This window comes from Canis aureus, chromosome 3 (genome assembly GCF_053574225.1).
Source record: "Canis aureus isolate CA01 chromosome 3, VMU_Caureus_v.1.0, whole genome shotgun sequence".
Classification (NCBI taxonomy): domain Eukaryota; kingdom Metazoa; phylum Chordata; class Mammalia; order Carnivora; family Canidae; genus Canis; species Canis aureus.
In genome coordinates this window covers 68211433-68229488 of record NC_135613.1, presented here as the reverse complement: position 1 = coordinate 68229488, position 18056 = coordinate 68211433, and the positions used below count along the sequence as shown (strand labels likewise).

General features: G+C 37.7%; 1 protein-coding gene across 4 annotated transcripts in view; it reads left to right on the top strand.

Moving 5' to 3' along the window:
* Window positions 1-18056, top strand: part of IL18 (interleukin 18) — a 23848-nt gene extending 5792 nt beyond the window's left edge. For 2 of the 4 annotated variants that reach the window (XM_077893517.1, XM_077893519.1), the window contains exons 2-6: window positions 6391-6477; window positions 7515-7526; window positions 10827-10961; window positions 11979-12112; window positions 16450-18056. In XM_077893517.1, coding sequence (XP_077749643.1) covers window positions 6391-6477; window positions 7515-7526; window positions 10827-10961; window positions 11979-12112; window positions 16450-16671 — 590 coding nt within the window. In that variant the 3' untranslated portion in view covers window positions 16672-18056. The remainder of the gene's footprint in view (window positions 1-6390; window positions 6478-7514; window positions 7527-10826; window positions 10962-11978; window positions 12113-16449) is intronic. The other 2 variants (XM_077893518.1, XM_077893520.1) reach the window with 1 other exon arrangement.

The following is an 18056-nucleotide window of genomic DNA, read 5'->3' as shown; positions in this document are numbered from 1 at the left end:
AATTTCCAGTGCATATTCCCCAGAGGATCGTTCCAAGGTGGCTTTTACCTTTAAAAAAAGAAAAAGTCAGTAATCTGAGAATTGTAGATGAGATATTCAAAGTATCTTTATCCAATGGGAACTATAATTTTCATAGGCTAGAATTAAGAAAGCAAAAGAGGAAAATTGAGGAGAGGAGTGAAAGGGGGCACAACATTTGTAATCTTAGCTGTATTTAGATCTAACAAAGAGTGGCAAGAAAATAAAGAATTAAAAATAAACACATGAAATAAAAAAATCAATAGAGAAAAAAACGAAGAAGGAGAATATTGAAGAAGTATTTTATAAAATATATTTTTATTTATAATATATATTTAATATATTTTATAATATATTATAATAATTTTGCTTATAATAATGTATATTAATTAATTTATAATAGTACATATTAAATATATTTTATAAAATATATTTCAGGGGCACCTGTGTGGTTCAGTCAGCTAAGCATCTGACTCTTCCTTTTGGCTCAGATCAGGATCTCAGGGTTGTGAGATAGAGCTCTGCATAGGGCTCCCACTTAGCGGCATGGGGTCTGCCCGGGATTTTCTCTCTCTCCCTTTCCCTCTCCTTCTCCTTCTACCCCTCTCCTCAAGCATGCATGCCCTCTCTCTCTGTCTCAAATAAGTAAAATCACTTTAAAAGTAAAATAAAATATGTTTCAGATTTTCTTCATTTTCCTTCTCTTTCTCATTGGCTTTCAGATAGAGTGAAGGTTTTAAGACAGAAAAGAATTCTACCAATCCCTCCACACTGTTGTCATGGCAGCACAATTTATCCTAGCAAACATTTATTAATTTTAACATTTATTGAATTCCTGCTGTATACAAGCTTTCCAGGTGTTGAGGATTCAAGAAAAAAAGGACAATTCATTTTAAAGAAACTCAGATGGAAGCTGGGCAGACCTATTTGTAATCAAAATAATCTTGTAGGGATCCCTGGGTGGCGCAGCGGTTTAGCGCCTGCCTTTGTCCCAGGGTGCGATCCTGGAGACCCGGGATCGAATCCCACGTCGGGCTCCCGGTGCATGGAGCCTGCTTCTCCCTCTGCCTGTGTCTCTGTCTCTCTCTCTCTCACTGTGTGCTGATCATAAATAAATAAAAATAAAAAAAAAATAATAATAATCTTGTAGTAAGAGCTATTTGAGAAGCATAAACCGGGATTGATGGAGGGGGTCACTCTGGAAAGAATGACTAGGTATGAATGGAGGAGTCCAGGAGGCTTCCCTAGAGAAAATGTTTGAGCTGGGCCTTAAAGGATGAAGAATGAAAGGTTTGGCAGGCAACAAAAGCAGGGAAGTTGTGGCCTGGCAGGGGAAGTGACACTGGCAACATTATGTAGCCTGGGGGACTCTGGAAGCAAGAAAACCAAGTCAAGGAGTATTAAAATAGAAGATGTCGGAAGTGATGAGGGCTGAATTTAAAACAGTGCTGGTGGGCAGTCCAAATGGCTTAAAATTAACAAGTCAGGAAATGACAGATGTTGAAGATGCAGAGAAAGGGGAACCCTCTTACGCCGCTGGTGGGAATGCAAGCTGGTACAGCCACTCTGGAAAACAGTATGGAGGTTCCTCAAAAAGTTAAAAATAGAGCTATCCTATGATTCAGTAACTGCACTACTAAGTATTCACCCAAAGGATATAAACATAGTGATCTAATGGGGCAACTTCACCCCAATGTTTATGGCAGCAATGTCCACAATAGCCAAACTATGGAAAGAGTCCAGATGAATTCATCAACAGATGAATGGATAAAGATGTGGTGTATATATGCAATGGAATATTACTCAGCCATCAAAAATGAAATCTTACCATTTGCAATGACATGGATAGAACTAGAGGGTATATGCTAAGTGAAATAAGTCAGTCAGAAAGACAATTTTCATATGATTTCACTCATGTGGAATTTAAGAAACAAAATAGGGCAGCCGGGGTGGCTCAGTGGTTTAGCACCGCCTTCAGCCCAGGGTGTGATCCTGGAGACCTGGGATCAAGTCCCACGTCAGGCTTCCTGCATGGAACCTGCTTCTCCCTCTGCCTGTGTCTCTGCCTCTCTGTGTGTCTCTCATGAATAAATAAATAAAATCTTAAAAAAAAACAACAATCACAGGGGAAGGGAGGGGAAAAATAAAATAAGACAAAATCAGAAAGAGAAACAAACCATAAGAGACTCTTAACACTAGAAACAAACTGAAGGTTGCTGGAAGGGGGGGTGGTAACTGGGTGATGGAATGAGCCCTGGGTGTTGTATGCAACTGATGAATCACTAAATTCTACCTCTGAAACTAATAATATACTATATATTAATTAATTCAATTTAAATTAAAAAACTGGATTAATCAGTATAAAAAGTAAATAAATAAATAAAACAGTGGTGATGGCAATGGAGAAAAGATACCAAATTCTAGAGACATTTCTGAGTTATAATTTACAGTATTTATGAAGCAGTTTAGACAAAGGAGTCGAGGACTCCCTGGTTTCCATTTGGGACAGGTTACTTGAGAATGTTTCGGAAAGTAATTCATTAGTATATCCTACAGTTGGACTGTGGGTCTCAAGTCAGAAACTGAAATTTGCAAGTTACATACTGCCCCTGCCCACCTCCCCCGCCACCCAGCTCCCACCCTCTCTCTTCGCTTTATAGCCAAACTCCCTAAAAGAATGATTTGTATTTGCTGTCTTATTTCCCTGCACCTCTTGTCCTTCCCCACCCAATTCTGCTCTAGATCTTTATCAGCGTGCCTCTGCTCCCTCCACATTCCCCATACTGTGCTAACACCAAAACTTCCTACTAACTGCCAAGTTCAATGAACAAGTTTGAGCTTGTATCTAAACTGTGAGCTCTACAGCTTTTGATCTCAAGCATGTCTTTGAAATTCCTTTCTCCCTTGCCTTCTCTGACACTTCTCTCCGAGATTTGCAAAACTAAACTAATTATCTTCTACTCAAGCCTGTCATTCTCTTTTTATTTGAGTTATAACCACTCAGCAAATTGCCCAAGCCATCAACTTTGAAGTCACTTGCAGTTCCTCCTCCTTCCAATTTGATCTACAGCCAATCAGCTTAAAAATCCTGCTGTTAAATCTCCTTTCATCCCCACAGCCACTACCTTAGTTTATAGCTTCATCAACTGTTACCGGAACTGTTAACATTGCTTCTGAGGTTGTTTTCTGGGCTCTGTCCATTTTTACCAATAGAACCCATCCTCTAGTCTGCTGCCAGGGCGAGCTTTTTAAAACATAAATTTGTCTTTCTCCTACTTGAAGAAAATTAGTATTTTTTTCAGAAAAACAGTTCAAACTCTTTAGCCTACTTCAGCCAGGTCTTTATAATCTGACTCTCCTTCCGGAGTTTTGTCAAACTGAACTACATCGCAAGTTGCATTTTATATGAATTGAACTAGGCAGGATCAATACATGAAATGTAAAAAATAAGAGCCTCACTTCATAGACATAATGAAAATATGTGAAGTCCTCCAAATTAGTTTATCTAGAATGACATAATTTCAAAGCTGGTAGGCTAAGTGAGTTGTGAACTGTTAACACTCTTGAAAAAAAAAAAAAACTTGACACATTTAAATGTCTCTTATACCTGACAATGATCTACTTCCTTGTCAGTATTATGTAAACTAGGCTATTCTTTAAATATATCAGAAGTTCCTGAGACATACAGGTTTTGTATGGTATTTTTAAAATATTCACTACTCTCATAATTTTAAATATTTTTATACCTGATAGTAATGCTATTGAAGTGCCGAGGGGTATTGTTACTGTTGTGCAGAAAAACATCTCCAAATAAATAAGTTGGAAAAACAGGTGCAAGAATAAAGGCCAAAGTACCACCATGATACACTGTGTGGAGAGAGCACTATGCAAAGCTTTAGTGGGTGAGAAAGTTGAAACAAAGAAAGAAAGCTAGAATACTACTTTGGTTGTTGTAGATTTATGTACTCCAAGGATAACACTTTACATACTTTTCTATTTACTCCTGAGGAAGTTAATCTTTAACTATGTGAGATCATCAAGAATGCTTACCTCCTGTAAAATGGGGCTGCATTTGCATCAACTACAATAATAATGATGAGGCACCAAATAAGCCATGTTCTCTCAGAATTCCCTGCTTCCTAGCTTTTGCTTAGATTGTTCCCTCTTTCTGGAAAGCTCTTCCTTTGGCCTTGAAAATGCCTGTCTCTCTTACAAATCAGCACAGTTATCACTTCCTCTAAGATATCTTCTTCAACAAGCCAGGCACACAGAGACGGTCTCTTGTAAACCTAGCTCTTAAAGCATTCATTATACTATTTTGGAATTGTTTATATATTTGTCTCTCATTAGACTCTGAGTAATTGGAGGGTAGGTATTGTGTTTTGTCAGCTTTCTAACTCCACGCCTGACACCTAGTGCATGCTCAGTAATTAACTGATGAATGATTTCAAATATTGTGTAATATTATTATTTTTTAAGGTAACAGTGTCCTCTAAATACATTCACTCATTGACTCACTACTCACTCTAGTAAACATAAGTAAATTCATACAATTCCTGCACATACTACTTAGTACTTTTTGGGTAAATTATTTTCCAAAAATACGAGTCCATTACATAACATTAAAGTTTGTGGAGAAGACTACCCTAGCTGTTATTTCATATGTTTGTATATTATATATCTATATAAATTTGATAACTATCCACATTTGTATGTGTATAAGGAACTGAACCTAGATAAAATTTAAATAGCCACCAATTGACAAGGGTTTTGGGTTAACCTAATTTGGATTACGTTTTTAAACTGGGTTCTAATTTCCTGCTTCCTCTACCATATATATCTGGCTTCAGCAGACTATGCCAGAAAAATGTTCGAGTCAATTCTCTAACTGGAACCTTCAGCTTAAAATACCCCTATATATACCAATGACGACTGTGACCCAACCACCTCCCTTAGAGTCCCAATCATAACTACCCTCAGGAATCCAAGGTACTGTGACGACAGGGTGGCTCAGCAGTTGAGCGTCTACCTTCAGCTCAGGGCATGATCCTGGAGTCCCGGGGTCAAATCCCACATCAGGTTCCCTGCATAGAGCTTGCATCTCCCTCTGCCTAGGTCTCTGCTCTCTCTCTGTGTCTCTCATGAATAAATAAATAAAATCTTAAAAAAAAAAAAAAAGGGGGGGATCCAAGGTACTGCTGAACTCTGGAGTAGATAGAACCTCTTAACCATTTCTGTGTCATGGACCCACAATCTGGTGCAATTTATGGATCCCTTCTCAAAATAATATCTTTACATGCATAACATTAAATACTGGACTATAAAGGAAATCTATTGTATCAAAATGGAGTTATCAAAAAAAATTTAACAAATTTTGATATAGTATAATTATGTGCTTCTTCATTAACACATAAATTACAAAATCTACTGGGAGGACCAATCACTTCTGTATATTTCAAACCTTATTTCAAGATCTCAAGATAACACAATAGGAAATATGTATTTCTATTAATGACATTACAGGTACTGCCAATAATTTGTTTGTTTCCTACACCATAATGGAAGGAACTGCTAAATGTCAGTTAGAAACTGGTAAAAATAAATATGTAAATTTTTCTCCCATCCAAGTTCACAAATTTCCCTGCTTCATAGACAAAGGTCTGGAAGGAACATACTATATTGGAGTGGAGTGGAGTAGAGTAGGGACACAAGAGAAGAGCACAGAAAAGTTTTAACATTTTCAAGGCCTATATTATTTGTTGTTGTTTTTTACAGAAATACTGTATATTTACATATTATTTGTGTAAAAGGCATAGTATAAGCCAAATTCCAGATCTAAAACTGCTGCTGCTGCTGCTGCTGCTGTGTAGAGAGAAAAAGAGCCACCAGATGACAAGCCTCACCCTCACTGCCAAGTGAAGGGACCATTTTTATCATTGTCTCACTTTAAGTATTTTGACAATGAAGTGATCCCGTTGAATCCCCATGCACGTGATCCTTTTGGTTGAAAGACAGAGCCAATCTGTAGTTAAATGACAGGCATCTTATATTTATATTGATATTCTATTTCTCCCAAGATACTAGGACAATATTTCAGTTCAGTAGCGGGCCACTTATCCATCCTTTATAACACTGTTTTATGAAAAGACACTTTCTAGATTCCAAATATCTGATGGTTGGCAAGAGAACATTTGAATATGTGTATTCATAAGCCAAAGATCCAAGCATTTATTAAGTGTCCAAAGTGTTCATCAGCATGCCGGGTGATAACACTGACTTCTGAATTCAGGGTAGTACAAGGCAGTAAATAGTAAAAATTCTTTTTATATATATGTATCAACCACTACCTTTTCAATGCTTTGCTTTCATTAGGAATAAAGATGGCTACTAACCTAATAGAAGACAATTGCATCAACCTTGTGAAAATGAAATTTGTTAACAATACACTGTACTTTAAAGGTAAGCTTATGGCAATAGGCCAAATGAGGGTTCAGAAATGTATGCAACTAGAAAAGATGTTGTGAGGTGAACTATTAAGTGCCTCTTTTTTGTCACCAAATTGCATTGTAATACTCTCTGTAATGACACTCTTCTCGGAAGAGAAAAAATATTGGGCCTCTAGAAATTAACCACAATATGTCCAACATCCTAGCACCTCATCCCACCATAAATCCTGGCACTTTTAACAGTAGCTAACTCAAGGTGGTTTCAGGTACACATCATGAAAATCCCACAAAATTGGGTACATTCAGGGAATATAATTTCCCAAAACAAACTGCAAATCATATAAGAAATACCTTAGATCTAGAGTTCTGTGAGTGAGTTTCACCATTTTAGGTAAACATATTTGACAAATAAAAACAGGTGCTAATGACTAATCTTCCCTGGGCAGTTGGGCTTCACTTGAAAGGCTGACTTCATTTGAAAGCTTTGTAGAAAATCCCCAGGTGACTTTTCCATTGAAATAATAAACCTGGGGCACCTGGGTGGCTCAGTCTGTTAAGCATCCACCTTCAGCCCAGGTCATGATCCCAGGGTCCTGGGATCCAGCCTGCATCAGGTTCACTGTTCCACTGGGGAGCCTGCTTCTCCCTCTCCCTCTCCTCTGTCTGCTGCTCCCCCTGCTTGTGCTCTCTCTCTCTCTCTCTTGTGTCAAATATACAAATAAAATATTTTTAAAAAGAAACAATAAACTTAAGAGTAAATCTCTCATTTTATAAAATTTCATTTTAACTGAAAATTTAAATTTATAAACCCTGGATATAGGTTTTATATCTAATTTACCTGGGAACACACTAAGTCTAATGAGCTTCATTTTATGGGACCTTTAAGATGATTATATAATATTTCTGATGGAGTTCCACAAAGGCCATCACTGGTAAGATAGTGGTTAAATTTTGGGGAGTGACAGGAGAGCAATGAAATGATAGGGTAAAAAATATTCTGAATTGAAATATAGAACTTAACATATTTTGTTTCTCTTTTTTCTCCTTTAGCGGAAAGTGATGGTAAAGTATAAATTTATTTCTCTTTCTTTGTAAAATAAGTAACTACTTGAGTGTCTGTCAGACACACTCATATCACCACTCTCAGCTGAGAGAAACTGGTACCAGTATATTTGAGAAGCGAATCTTCCCTCAAAGGAATATGGACCCCAAAGAACAGCCTTGGAATAAAGATAACCCTAAGGGATACAAAAGGAACCTCTAGCAAAATATGTTTCTCTCTACACCTTAGGAAATTCTCTAGCCCTTAGAATCTACAAAGTAGACTTTGCCTGTTATACAGATCCTGAGATTAGCAGGAAATCATGGATTCTCTGGAGGAAAAAGGGATTGAAGCATGAGAGTTGTCCAAAATCAAGAAAATCTTCCTTCTTCAACCCTCTCTCTCAGAAATGCTTTGGGAAAAAGCCTGGGAGGTGCCCAGGAGCCAGAGATTTCTGGAAATAGATGAGCTGGGGAAGGGTGGAGCAAGCAGAATTATGAGGCTAAGTCACTGAGTCTTATTAAGATGTGAATGCACCCAGGCCTTGTCCTTCTGGTATTTAGGTAAGATCATACCCATGTCTGGCCTGTGACCCTCTAACAGACCCCCAGGTTATTAAAGTCCACAGTATAGTTTCTCATACTTTTCCTTAAAAATAGCACTTTTCCCATTCTTAAAGTAATCCTACTGAACTGGAAATAGAAGATGGCAATTTATTTGAAAAAAAAAATACTACTTTTTCATGTTTCTTTCCCCCCCCAGCTTTACTGAGTTATAATTGGCATATAACCCCTCATGTTTCTTAAAGATTGCCCTACTCTCCACTTACTTAATTCAATAAATATTGATACCTATATCCCAGGCACTATGTTAAGCAGTAGGATACAATGGTGAGCAAAACATGGTTCCCACAGAAAGTAGCAAGCACATCAGGAAGGCAATTGGAATACAATATGTTAAGTGTTACAGAGGCACAAAGGGAGCACATAAAACGGGCACCTAATTTAGTCCAGTAGATTCTGGGAGGGCACTTTGAAGGAGGGACAGATTTAAAGAGTGAATAGGAGTTAGCCAAGAGGAAGTATTCTAGGTAGGGAAAAGACCACATGCAAAGGCCAAGATATGAAAGAAAGCATGGCAGCTATGAGGAATTAAAAGTAACTCAGAATGGGAGTAGGAGAATGGTGAGAGAAGAATGATAATAGGGCGCAGATAAAGAAGGTTCCCTTATTCCAAGATAGGGAATTTGGACCTTATCTTTGGGATAATAGGGGTTCATTGTGCACAGTGTACATGATCTGGTATTCAGAGTGGTTTGCCATAACAAGGAGATCCAAAAACATAGTAACTGAATAAGATAGGAAATGCTTCTGTCAAACACAAGTCCAAGTCAGTAATTTAGGATTAGTATGGCTAGATACTGCCTAATGATGTTGGGACCTCAAGTTTCTTCTCTCTTGTTATTCCAGCATCCCTAGGTTATTGAACACATTCACATACTCGAAAAGCATTACCACATTTCCTGGGTCCGTATCCCAGCCAGCAAGAAAGGATTCAAAATAAGGGGAAGAAAACCCCATTCCTTTTCAAGGCTCTTCTTAGAAGTCACACACATCAACTGCACTCATATTCCATCCATTAGAATTTAGTCATGTGGTCACACCAGCTGTGAGGAAATCTGGAAAATTTAATCTTTATTCTGAGTGGCTATGTGCCTCGTTAAAATTCAGAGATAATATGATCATCTCTCTGAATTTCAACTTTAATTAAAATTGAATTTTAATTCCTCCTGGCTTCAATATAAAGAACTGATGTACGGACATGGGGATACCAATTAAGAGGCTATTATTGCAGTCCCTGTAAGAAATGATGGTGACATGAATTAAGGTAGGCACAGCAGGTACCAATGAAGAGCTGTGGAGGGATTTTAGAAATATTTGAGAGAATCAACAGGACATGATTGGGGCTGGGGAGAGAAAGAAAAGATGATGGCTACATTTTTTTCACGTAGGCAATTTCTACCATTCAGTTAAATAGGAAACACAAGAGGAAGAATAGGGTAAAGAGGTTTGCAGAGCAAAGAGAAAGACATCAATTTAGTTTTGGATCTTGTCTGTGGGTAATCCTAGTGGAAATGTCCAGTAGACCCTTGGACATAAAGTTTGGAGCTCGGGATGAAAATCTGGGCTGGTTATATAGATGTAGGAGACTTATGCATAGAAATGACATCTGAAGTTACCGGATTAAAAAGGCAAATCAGAGGAAATGTATAGAGTGAGAAAGTGAAAGCCAAGGACTAAACTCTATGGAAAGGATTTAAAGGATGCAGTAGAAAAAGAAGCTGATAAAGAACAGAGTAACCAAAAAGGAAGGAGAAAAACCAAGAGAATGCCACAGAATCCCAGGAAAGCCTTTCAAGCTGGAGTTCATAGGCACCCTGTTAGATTTTGCAGCCTTGAAAACCAAGGGCCAGAAAGTCTATCACATTTGCCAACAAGGAATTTGGTGATCTCGGCGAAAGCAGTTTAATGGAGAAATGGAGGCAGAGGCAGATTGCAATTAGTAGAAGAGTAAATGGTAAGGAAGTGATACAGACAATTCTTACCAGAAGCTTAGCTATTAAAAGGAAGAAAGAAACAAGGCCAGCTACAGACTGGATACAATTGATGGAGGAATATTAAATCTCAAAGTGAAAAGAACTTTATGTTTTCTGATTATAGAAATAATGTGTTTATTATAAATAATTTTAGGCACTGAAACTTAAGAACACTAGGAAAAATAGTGTTAACAGAATGTATTGACATTGTATCGGTGAATTTGTGATGGCACCAATTTGTACATTTCTATAATTGTTTGCTAGCCACACTCAGGCGGCCAGGTTTGGGGTTTTGTAGTAGGAGGACAAACAAATTCGAGATTTAAGATACTGGCAAAGGGGTAGATAAAATGATGAGCCACGAGGTCCAAGCTGCATAGAGAAGAAAGGGAAGAAAGGAAGAGGTTAGACAGGGAGAAAATTTAAGAGGCAGAACTCTGAAGTAGAGGAAAAGCTTAAGAAAGCTAAAGGAATGAGACATTGTGGTTAGAAAACAGAATATTTGAATATAAAACTGTAAAAGTAGAGTAGTTCTGGGTGATAACAAGAACTGGGGCGTGCTCTTGGAAGTGGGTTAAAGAAACACTGTGCAACTTTATCATAGCTGCTTCTGTACCAGATTATGATCAGTAGCTATTGAAAACTGAAAGACATATAGTATGCTTATTTGTAAATTTAGCGGGGGAAAAACGTATTTTTAAAGGATATTTAATGTGCATTGTAGAAGGCCTGGAATCAGATTACTTTGGCAAGCTTGAACCTAAACTCTCAATCATACGAAATTTGAACGACCAAGTCCTCTTCGTTAACGAGGGAAATCAACCTGTATTTGAGGATATGCCCGATTCTGACTGTACAGGTATTTTTAAAAATATATATTTGTAACGTAAAAGTGATAAACTACTTCTAGCCACTCCATTTAACTACCTCTGTTTTTCTCTGATAGATCTAATCCTCAGATGAAAAGTCCTAGGAGTAGTAATAATTTCACTCATAAGAAACTTGATAGGGTATCCCACATTTTTTTAGTTGGGGTGAAAAATAGACGCAATAGACATTGCTAGAGGTCCTGCTGTTGACCCTACATGTAGGTCATCAATCCCTTCACTTGTTAATAGCATTAACTATATAGGATCTCTACATAGATCCTTAATACCTGCTGCTTATAGCTGAAATTGCTGGCGGCATTTTCAAAACTCAAAAATAAATATACAAGCATTTCAGGTAAGTCTGTCTTACGCCAGAAACTTAGAGTGCCTTACAAAGTGAATCAGTTTGCCTCCCAAGGTTTGAATTCTAAATACCAGAGCTAAAGCAGAGTTGAAACAGTGACTGTGCACTTTTGAAAAAAACTAAATTTTTACCTTAACAGATTTTTTAAATGTTCTACTTAGCATTTAAAGTTAAAAACAGGGGCAGCCTGGGTGGCTCAGCGGTTTACCGCTGCAGCCTTCAGCCCAGGGCCTGATCCTGGAGACCTGGGATCAAGTCCCATGTCAGGCTCCCTACATGGAGCCTGCTTCTCCCTCTGCCTGTGTCTCTGCCTCTCTCTCTCTCTGTCTCTCATGGATAAATAAATAAAATCTTTAAAATAAATAAATAAATAAATAAATAAATAAATAAATAAATAAATAAAGTTAAAAACAATCTTTTAGAACTCAAAGGATCTGTAAAACACTCAAAACGTTGCATCATTTGTGTTACAATACATATTGTGAATGTGTTTTAAAGAATGTGAGGGTGCCTATTGAACTGACTGAACCTCAGAGTAATGGTAATGGGTCTATTAAGGATTATCCTTAAGCTAATTTCCATAATACTGATTTGCAAGACTTCTTTCTAACTAGTGTTTTCCTTTATTAATGGTTTGTTTCAGATAATGCACCCCATACCATATTTATCATCTATATGTATAAAGATAGCCTCACTAGAGGTCTGGCAGTAACTATCTCTGTGAAGTATAAGACAATGTCTACTCTCTCCTGTAAGAACAAAACTATTTCCTTTCAGGTAAGACTGAGCCTTAATTTGTTTTAGTCATGTTTTTGTGCAAAATTTGAAAACCCAAATATCCTCAGTCCAACCTTTTATCTAGAACAAGAGTAGCAAGAAGCAGAGAAGCATGAAAATGGATAGTTACTAAAAATTGTCAGACTCTCTAACATTACAATAACATCATAGTTTTTCTGAGCCTGCTATAGGGGGAGAAGGGGCAGACTTGTTTCAGAACCAGAGTCTTCTGAATAATCAACCCATAGATAAAGTAATAATATAGAATACAGACATGAATTATCATGTATTAGTAAAGAATGGCATGTGACTTTCCAGAATGAGTCCTAACACAGAGAATGAAGCTAACTGACCTTCTGTAAGCCCTCTACTTTGTAAATTATGATGATAATGTAATTTATATTTTAATCCCTAATTATTTTGTTCCTGCTTCTTAGCCTAAGTCTTGGCTACATCCTTCAACTTTCAATTGATATATGTTACTTTCTTTGTGTATGTTATTTTCTTTATTTATTTATTTAGTGAATAAATACATTTTAATGTGGGGTTTGAACTCCCAACCCTGAGATCAAGACTCCAGCTGAGATCAAAAGTCAGACACTTAAACCAACTGAACGCTCTTTAATCTGTCTCAAGGTCAGATAAATTACCTCTGGCCACTGCTTATTTTTCTTTCTTCTCCATTATTTTTCTCTATTTTCTCCAGTATTATCAAATAAACAACCATTAACTATAGCTACAGACTGACCCAGAAAACTTTCTTCCCAATAACAGCAGCCAGGGCTTGCTCACAAGTTGACAGTGTTTCAAAGGTGAATCCACAACATGAAAGACTTGCTAAGTGGGGATTTGCCAATAAACAACTGATGTCAAGGTCACCCAGTTCCTACTGGAAGCTAGTTATAACTAGTTTAACTTTGGGAAGGTAGAAAGAGCCACTTTAAAATATAATCCAGGGCACCCAGATGGCACAGTGGTTGAGCATCTGCCTTCGGCTCAGGGCATGATCTTAAGGTCTTGGGATCAAGTTCCATAACCAGGAGCTTGCTTCTCCCTCTGCTTGTGTCTCTGCCTCCCTCTTGTCTAAAGAAAAAGAAAGAAAGAAGAAAAGGAAGGAAGGAAGGAAGGAAGGAAGGAAGGAAGGAAGGAAGGAAGGAAGGAAAAGAAAGAAAGAAAAAGAAAAGAAAGAAGAAAGAATCTGGGTGGCACAGTCGGTTAGGCGTCCAACTCTTGATTTCAGCTGAGGTCCTGATCTCAGGAATGTGAGATCCCACCTTACCTTCTCTCTCTCTCCCTCTCCCTCTCCTTCTGTCCTTCCCCACCCCACCCCAGCTCATGTGCGCTCTCCCTTTCTCTCGAATTAATTAGTTAATTGATTAAAATATATCCTCCAAGGAAGACCAATGCAACAAATACTTCCAACTTTAGCTGTGCCCTTAGGCCATCGCCTTCCAACCAGAGTGCCACTCCCTTCTGGTGGCAGTTGGAATCTCCCATGTTGACCTGACAGGCAGGAAGCTTAGTTATCATAATGGCTTTCAAGGCCTGGGAGCTAACAAATGAGCTGGAGTGGGTTAAGCACGTTATTATTTAGCAACAAACTCAGAAGGGAAGGAGGGACTTGACTAAGCTCCAGCCTTCTGGGGTAGAGGACAACTAATTCAGTTGTGGAGGCAGATTCAGAAACGGATGAACCTAACCTGTAAGCAGTCTTGTTGAGAGAGACTGGGGAGGATGTTAAGATGGAAATAATACTCAGCGTAGAGTAGGAACTAGGCAAATCCAGGTCTTCGAGAGCCTGAAGCTTCTATAATTTGGGCAGCCCTTTTAAAGAAAGAGAATATAAAAAATCACCAAAGTAATAAAGTTGATGGTTTATTTAAAATAAGAAAAGGCCTGGGCAGCCCGGTGGCTCAGTGGTTTAGCGCTGCCTTCAGCCCAGGGCCTGATCCTGGAGACCCAGGATTGAGTCCCATGTCAGGCTCCCTGCATGGAACCTGCTTCTCCCTCTGCCTGTGTCTCTGCCTCTTTCTCTCTCTGTCTCTCATGAACAAATAAATAAAATCTTAAAAAAGAAAGAAAGAAAAGGTCTTTAGGAAGACAAGTGAGGGGCTCTGACATTTAAATTTCATTAGCTTCATAGCAAATGGAAGGACTCAGGTGATACTTAGTGGGAAGGAGGGATTTAGGAACAGTTTTATTTTATTTTATTTTTTTAAATTTTTTTAATGGGTGTATCATTACTTGAACACCTTTTCTTTCTTTTTTTTTTTTTTTTTTTTTTTTTTTTTTTTTGTGATACCTGGGCTGAAGGCAGGTGCTAAACCGCTGAGCCACCCAGGGATCCCTAGGACAATTTTTAATGCATGTTCTTTAATCTGTCTTCCACCCATTAATAAGGATTTTAGTCATGATTATAAATATAGACTAAATTCTAGATTGTAAGACACAACTGGCTGCCATTATGTGCTCACCTTTCTGGATTGGTTACTAGCTATAAAGTCCTAGTGCTTCTGGTTATCCCCGATTTTCTTTGGGCAGGAACCTTCATGACACCAAGAGGGATTTGCTTCAAGAGCTTACTGTCAGTGTCTATTTTTTGTTTATACTACAGGCAGGGTCAGGGTTCTCTCAGATTTACTAGTGCACTTGGGAGAGGACCAAAATAATTAGATGTTAGGTCAAGCTTCCCTTTCCCTGGGTTCAGATTCAATTCCTCCTGATGTAAAGAATACTTTAGGCCCTTGGAGCACCCAAGTTTCACCAGGTAGACCTTTCCAAGTTGAGGGTTCGCCAAGGTCATTGGGATTGTTTCCATGTCCACTTGTGCACCTTCTCAAAGAGGGCTCTGAATAATCAATATTAAAACCAAGGAGAGCCACTGCCCCAAGATTTCCTTGCCTTTGTTCTGAAATAGGACATCGAACTAGTTAGAGATCACCTATTCTGCTTATCCACACCTCTACCTTCAACAATAACTTTCCACACTAGATTTGAACTAAAAGGTTTACCTCTCTCTAATATTTCTAGACCTCTTGGAGTTTTAACTAGGAATGATCTATTACTTATACATTAGACTTTAGCTTAGTCCCAAATTGGCTCCCTCAGTTTGGGGTCTCTTCCTAAATTCTGGTATATTGTAGACAGGCATAGAATTATGAGCTTGGAGTGAACTCGTTTATACTGTCATCAGTTCAGGACTCTCATTTGTTGAAAAAGGACAAAGGTCAGTTAGAACTATAAATTCCACTGATTGTGAAGTTTGGAGGTAGCCCCCTCCACTCAGATTCTTTCAGGTATCTTGAGAGGATGCTGGAATGCTATTTTGGGTCTGGAGGTCTTTCCATCAGTTCCTTAGACAGGATCAGGGTAATCTTTGCTACCAAGGGTTCAAAATTAAAATCAAAATGTCTGCTGGCTCTGGGATTAACATGGAAAGAATCTCAGGTGATCCTCACATTTTCTAGCCCATCCCAAGAAGTAAATATGATGCAATAATAGGAAAAGTACAGTTGGGTGACCAGCAGGATTATAGTCTCAAATGATCTAGCTATCCTTGAGAAAACCTTATGCTGTGGCTGAAAGATATAGGAGTCAACATTTGGTTCAGGGTAGGACCCAGCCAATGTCAGGATAAAAATTGAAATCTACTATGGAACTAGAGTGCTTGGCAGAGCAAAAGTACTGTCTCAGCCAATAAGCAAGGCTATACTGGAACCCAAGGCATTGCCCCAGTACAAGTAGGGGATCTATTTATAGCAAGTTTCAGTCCTCGGCCCCACTGAAGGAAGAAGGAAGCTAAGATGCTTGCAGCTTTCTGCCTCTCTCACATTTGGCTCACAAGAGCTAGTCTATGCCTAGGAGTGGTGTTATCAACTTGTTTAGCTGTGAATGGTTGAAGAAAACAGGAACTAACAGCACAAACAGCTGGTCTGTGCTGGAACTCTACTTCGTCTTGACCAGATATGGACTCCACTCAGGGAAGAGGAAAAAAGAAACTACAAGCCTAAACCTGAATGTGCATTCAATGGTGGGAAAAGCCAGAGTAAACAGGGAGAATAGATTTGGAATTAAGAGGGAGAAGACCCTCTGCCTGTGTCTCTGCCTCTCTCTCTCTCTCTCTCTCTGTGCGACTATCATAAATAAAAAAATAAAAAAAATAAGAGGGAGAAGAGATCAGTAATCTTACATTGAAAGGTTTGTTTTTTCTTAACTCATGAGAATAAAAACTTCTTTAGTTCTGTGTAGTGATAAACTTCAAAATAAATCACATGTATTCAAACTGTTCATGCCCTTAAAAAATTGAACCATGTTTTTTTTTTTTTTTCCCTCTGTAGAAAATGAGTCCTCCGGATAGTATCAATGATGAAGGAAATGACATCATATTCTTTCAGAGAAGTGTTCCAGGCCATGATGATAAGATACAATTTGAGTCTTCATTGTACAAAGGACACTTTCTAGCTTGTAAAAAAGAGAACGATCTTTTCAAACTCATTTTGAAAGACAAGGATGAAAATGGGGATAAATCCATAATGTTCACTGTTCAAAACAAGAGCTAGATATGAAAATTGCAGTTTGAATTTTCTGAGTTTTTGTCTTTCAGAAAGGTCATAAGAGACTTTGAGCCTTTAATTGTAGTAATGAAATAAAATGAATTATAGTTTCAAAATATACCACTAAGAAATGAATAAGGGGCACCTGGGTGGCTCCGGCAGTTGAGCACCCGACTCTTAATTTCGGCTCATGTCATGATCTCACAGTTGTGGGATCAAGCCCCACGTTGGGCTCTGCACTCAGCATGGGAGGTAACCTCTCTCCCTCTGCATCTGCCCCTCCCTCCACTCACACACACAGGCTCTCTCTCTCTTAAAATGAATAATTAAAATATTAAAAGAAAAAATAAATGAATAGGCAGGTATCACAAAATTGAAATGAGTCCTCCTTATCCAGGTGAATAAAATATTTGTTTAACATTAGAAGAATGTATAGTTTCAAAACACATTCTACATTGTTAATTGCAACATAGATTATATTTGTGAAGTGTTTCAATCTTTTGGGTTACTAGTCCTAATGACAAAAGATACTGATAACTGAACTTTCTAATTTTTAAAAAATATCATTAAAAACAAGATTTTGTAGAGACTGCTTCACTTGACTAATTTCTGCATTTCTTCCAAAGTCAGATTGATCCTGAATCCAGCAACATATACAAAGGATTATATACTCTGATCAAGTGGCATTCAAACCAGCAATGTAAAGATAGTTTAATATTATAAGATAAATTAACATACTATATTAATAAAATAAAGGATAAAAACCACACAATAATTTCAATAGATATAGAAAAAGCATTAGACAAAATCCAATTCATAATAAAAATTCTCAATAAACTTGAAAAAGAAGAGAACTTCTTCAATGTAGTAAAGGGCATCTATGAAAAACCTACAGCTAATATATTTTTTTAATTTACGTTTTAATTCCAATATAATTAACATACAGTGTTATATTAGTTTCAGGTATGTAATACAGTGACTCATAATTCCATTTATTACTGAGTGCTCTCATGATATGTATATTCTTATCCTCATCGCCTATTTCACCCATCCCCCTACTTACCTCCCTTTGGTAACCACCAGTTCTCAGTATTTAAAAGTCTGGGGTTTTTGTGTCTTTTTTCTTTGTTCATTTGTTTCTTAAATCCCACATATGAGTGAAATCATATGATATTTGTATTTGACTGACTTATTTCACTTAGCATTATACCCTGTAGATACATCCATGTTGCAAATGACAAGATTTCTTTTTATTCTTTTTATGCCTGTGTAAAAATCCATTTTGTATATATACTACATCTTCTTTATCCATTCATGTATCACTAGACACTTAGGTTGCTTCCATGTTTTGGATATTGTAAAGAATACTACAATAAACATAGGGGGGCATA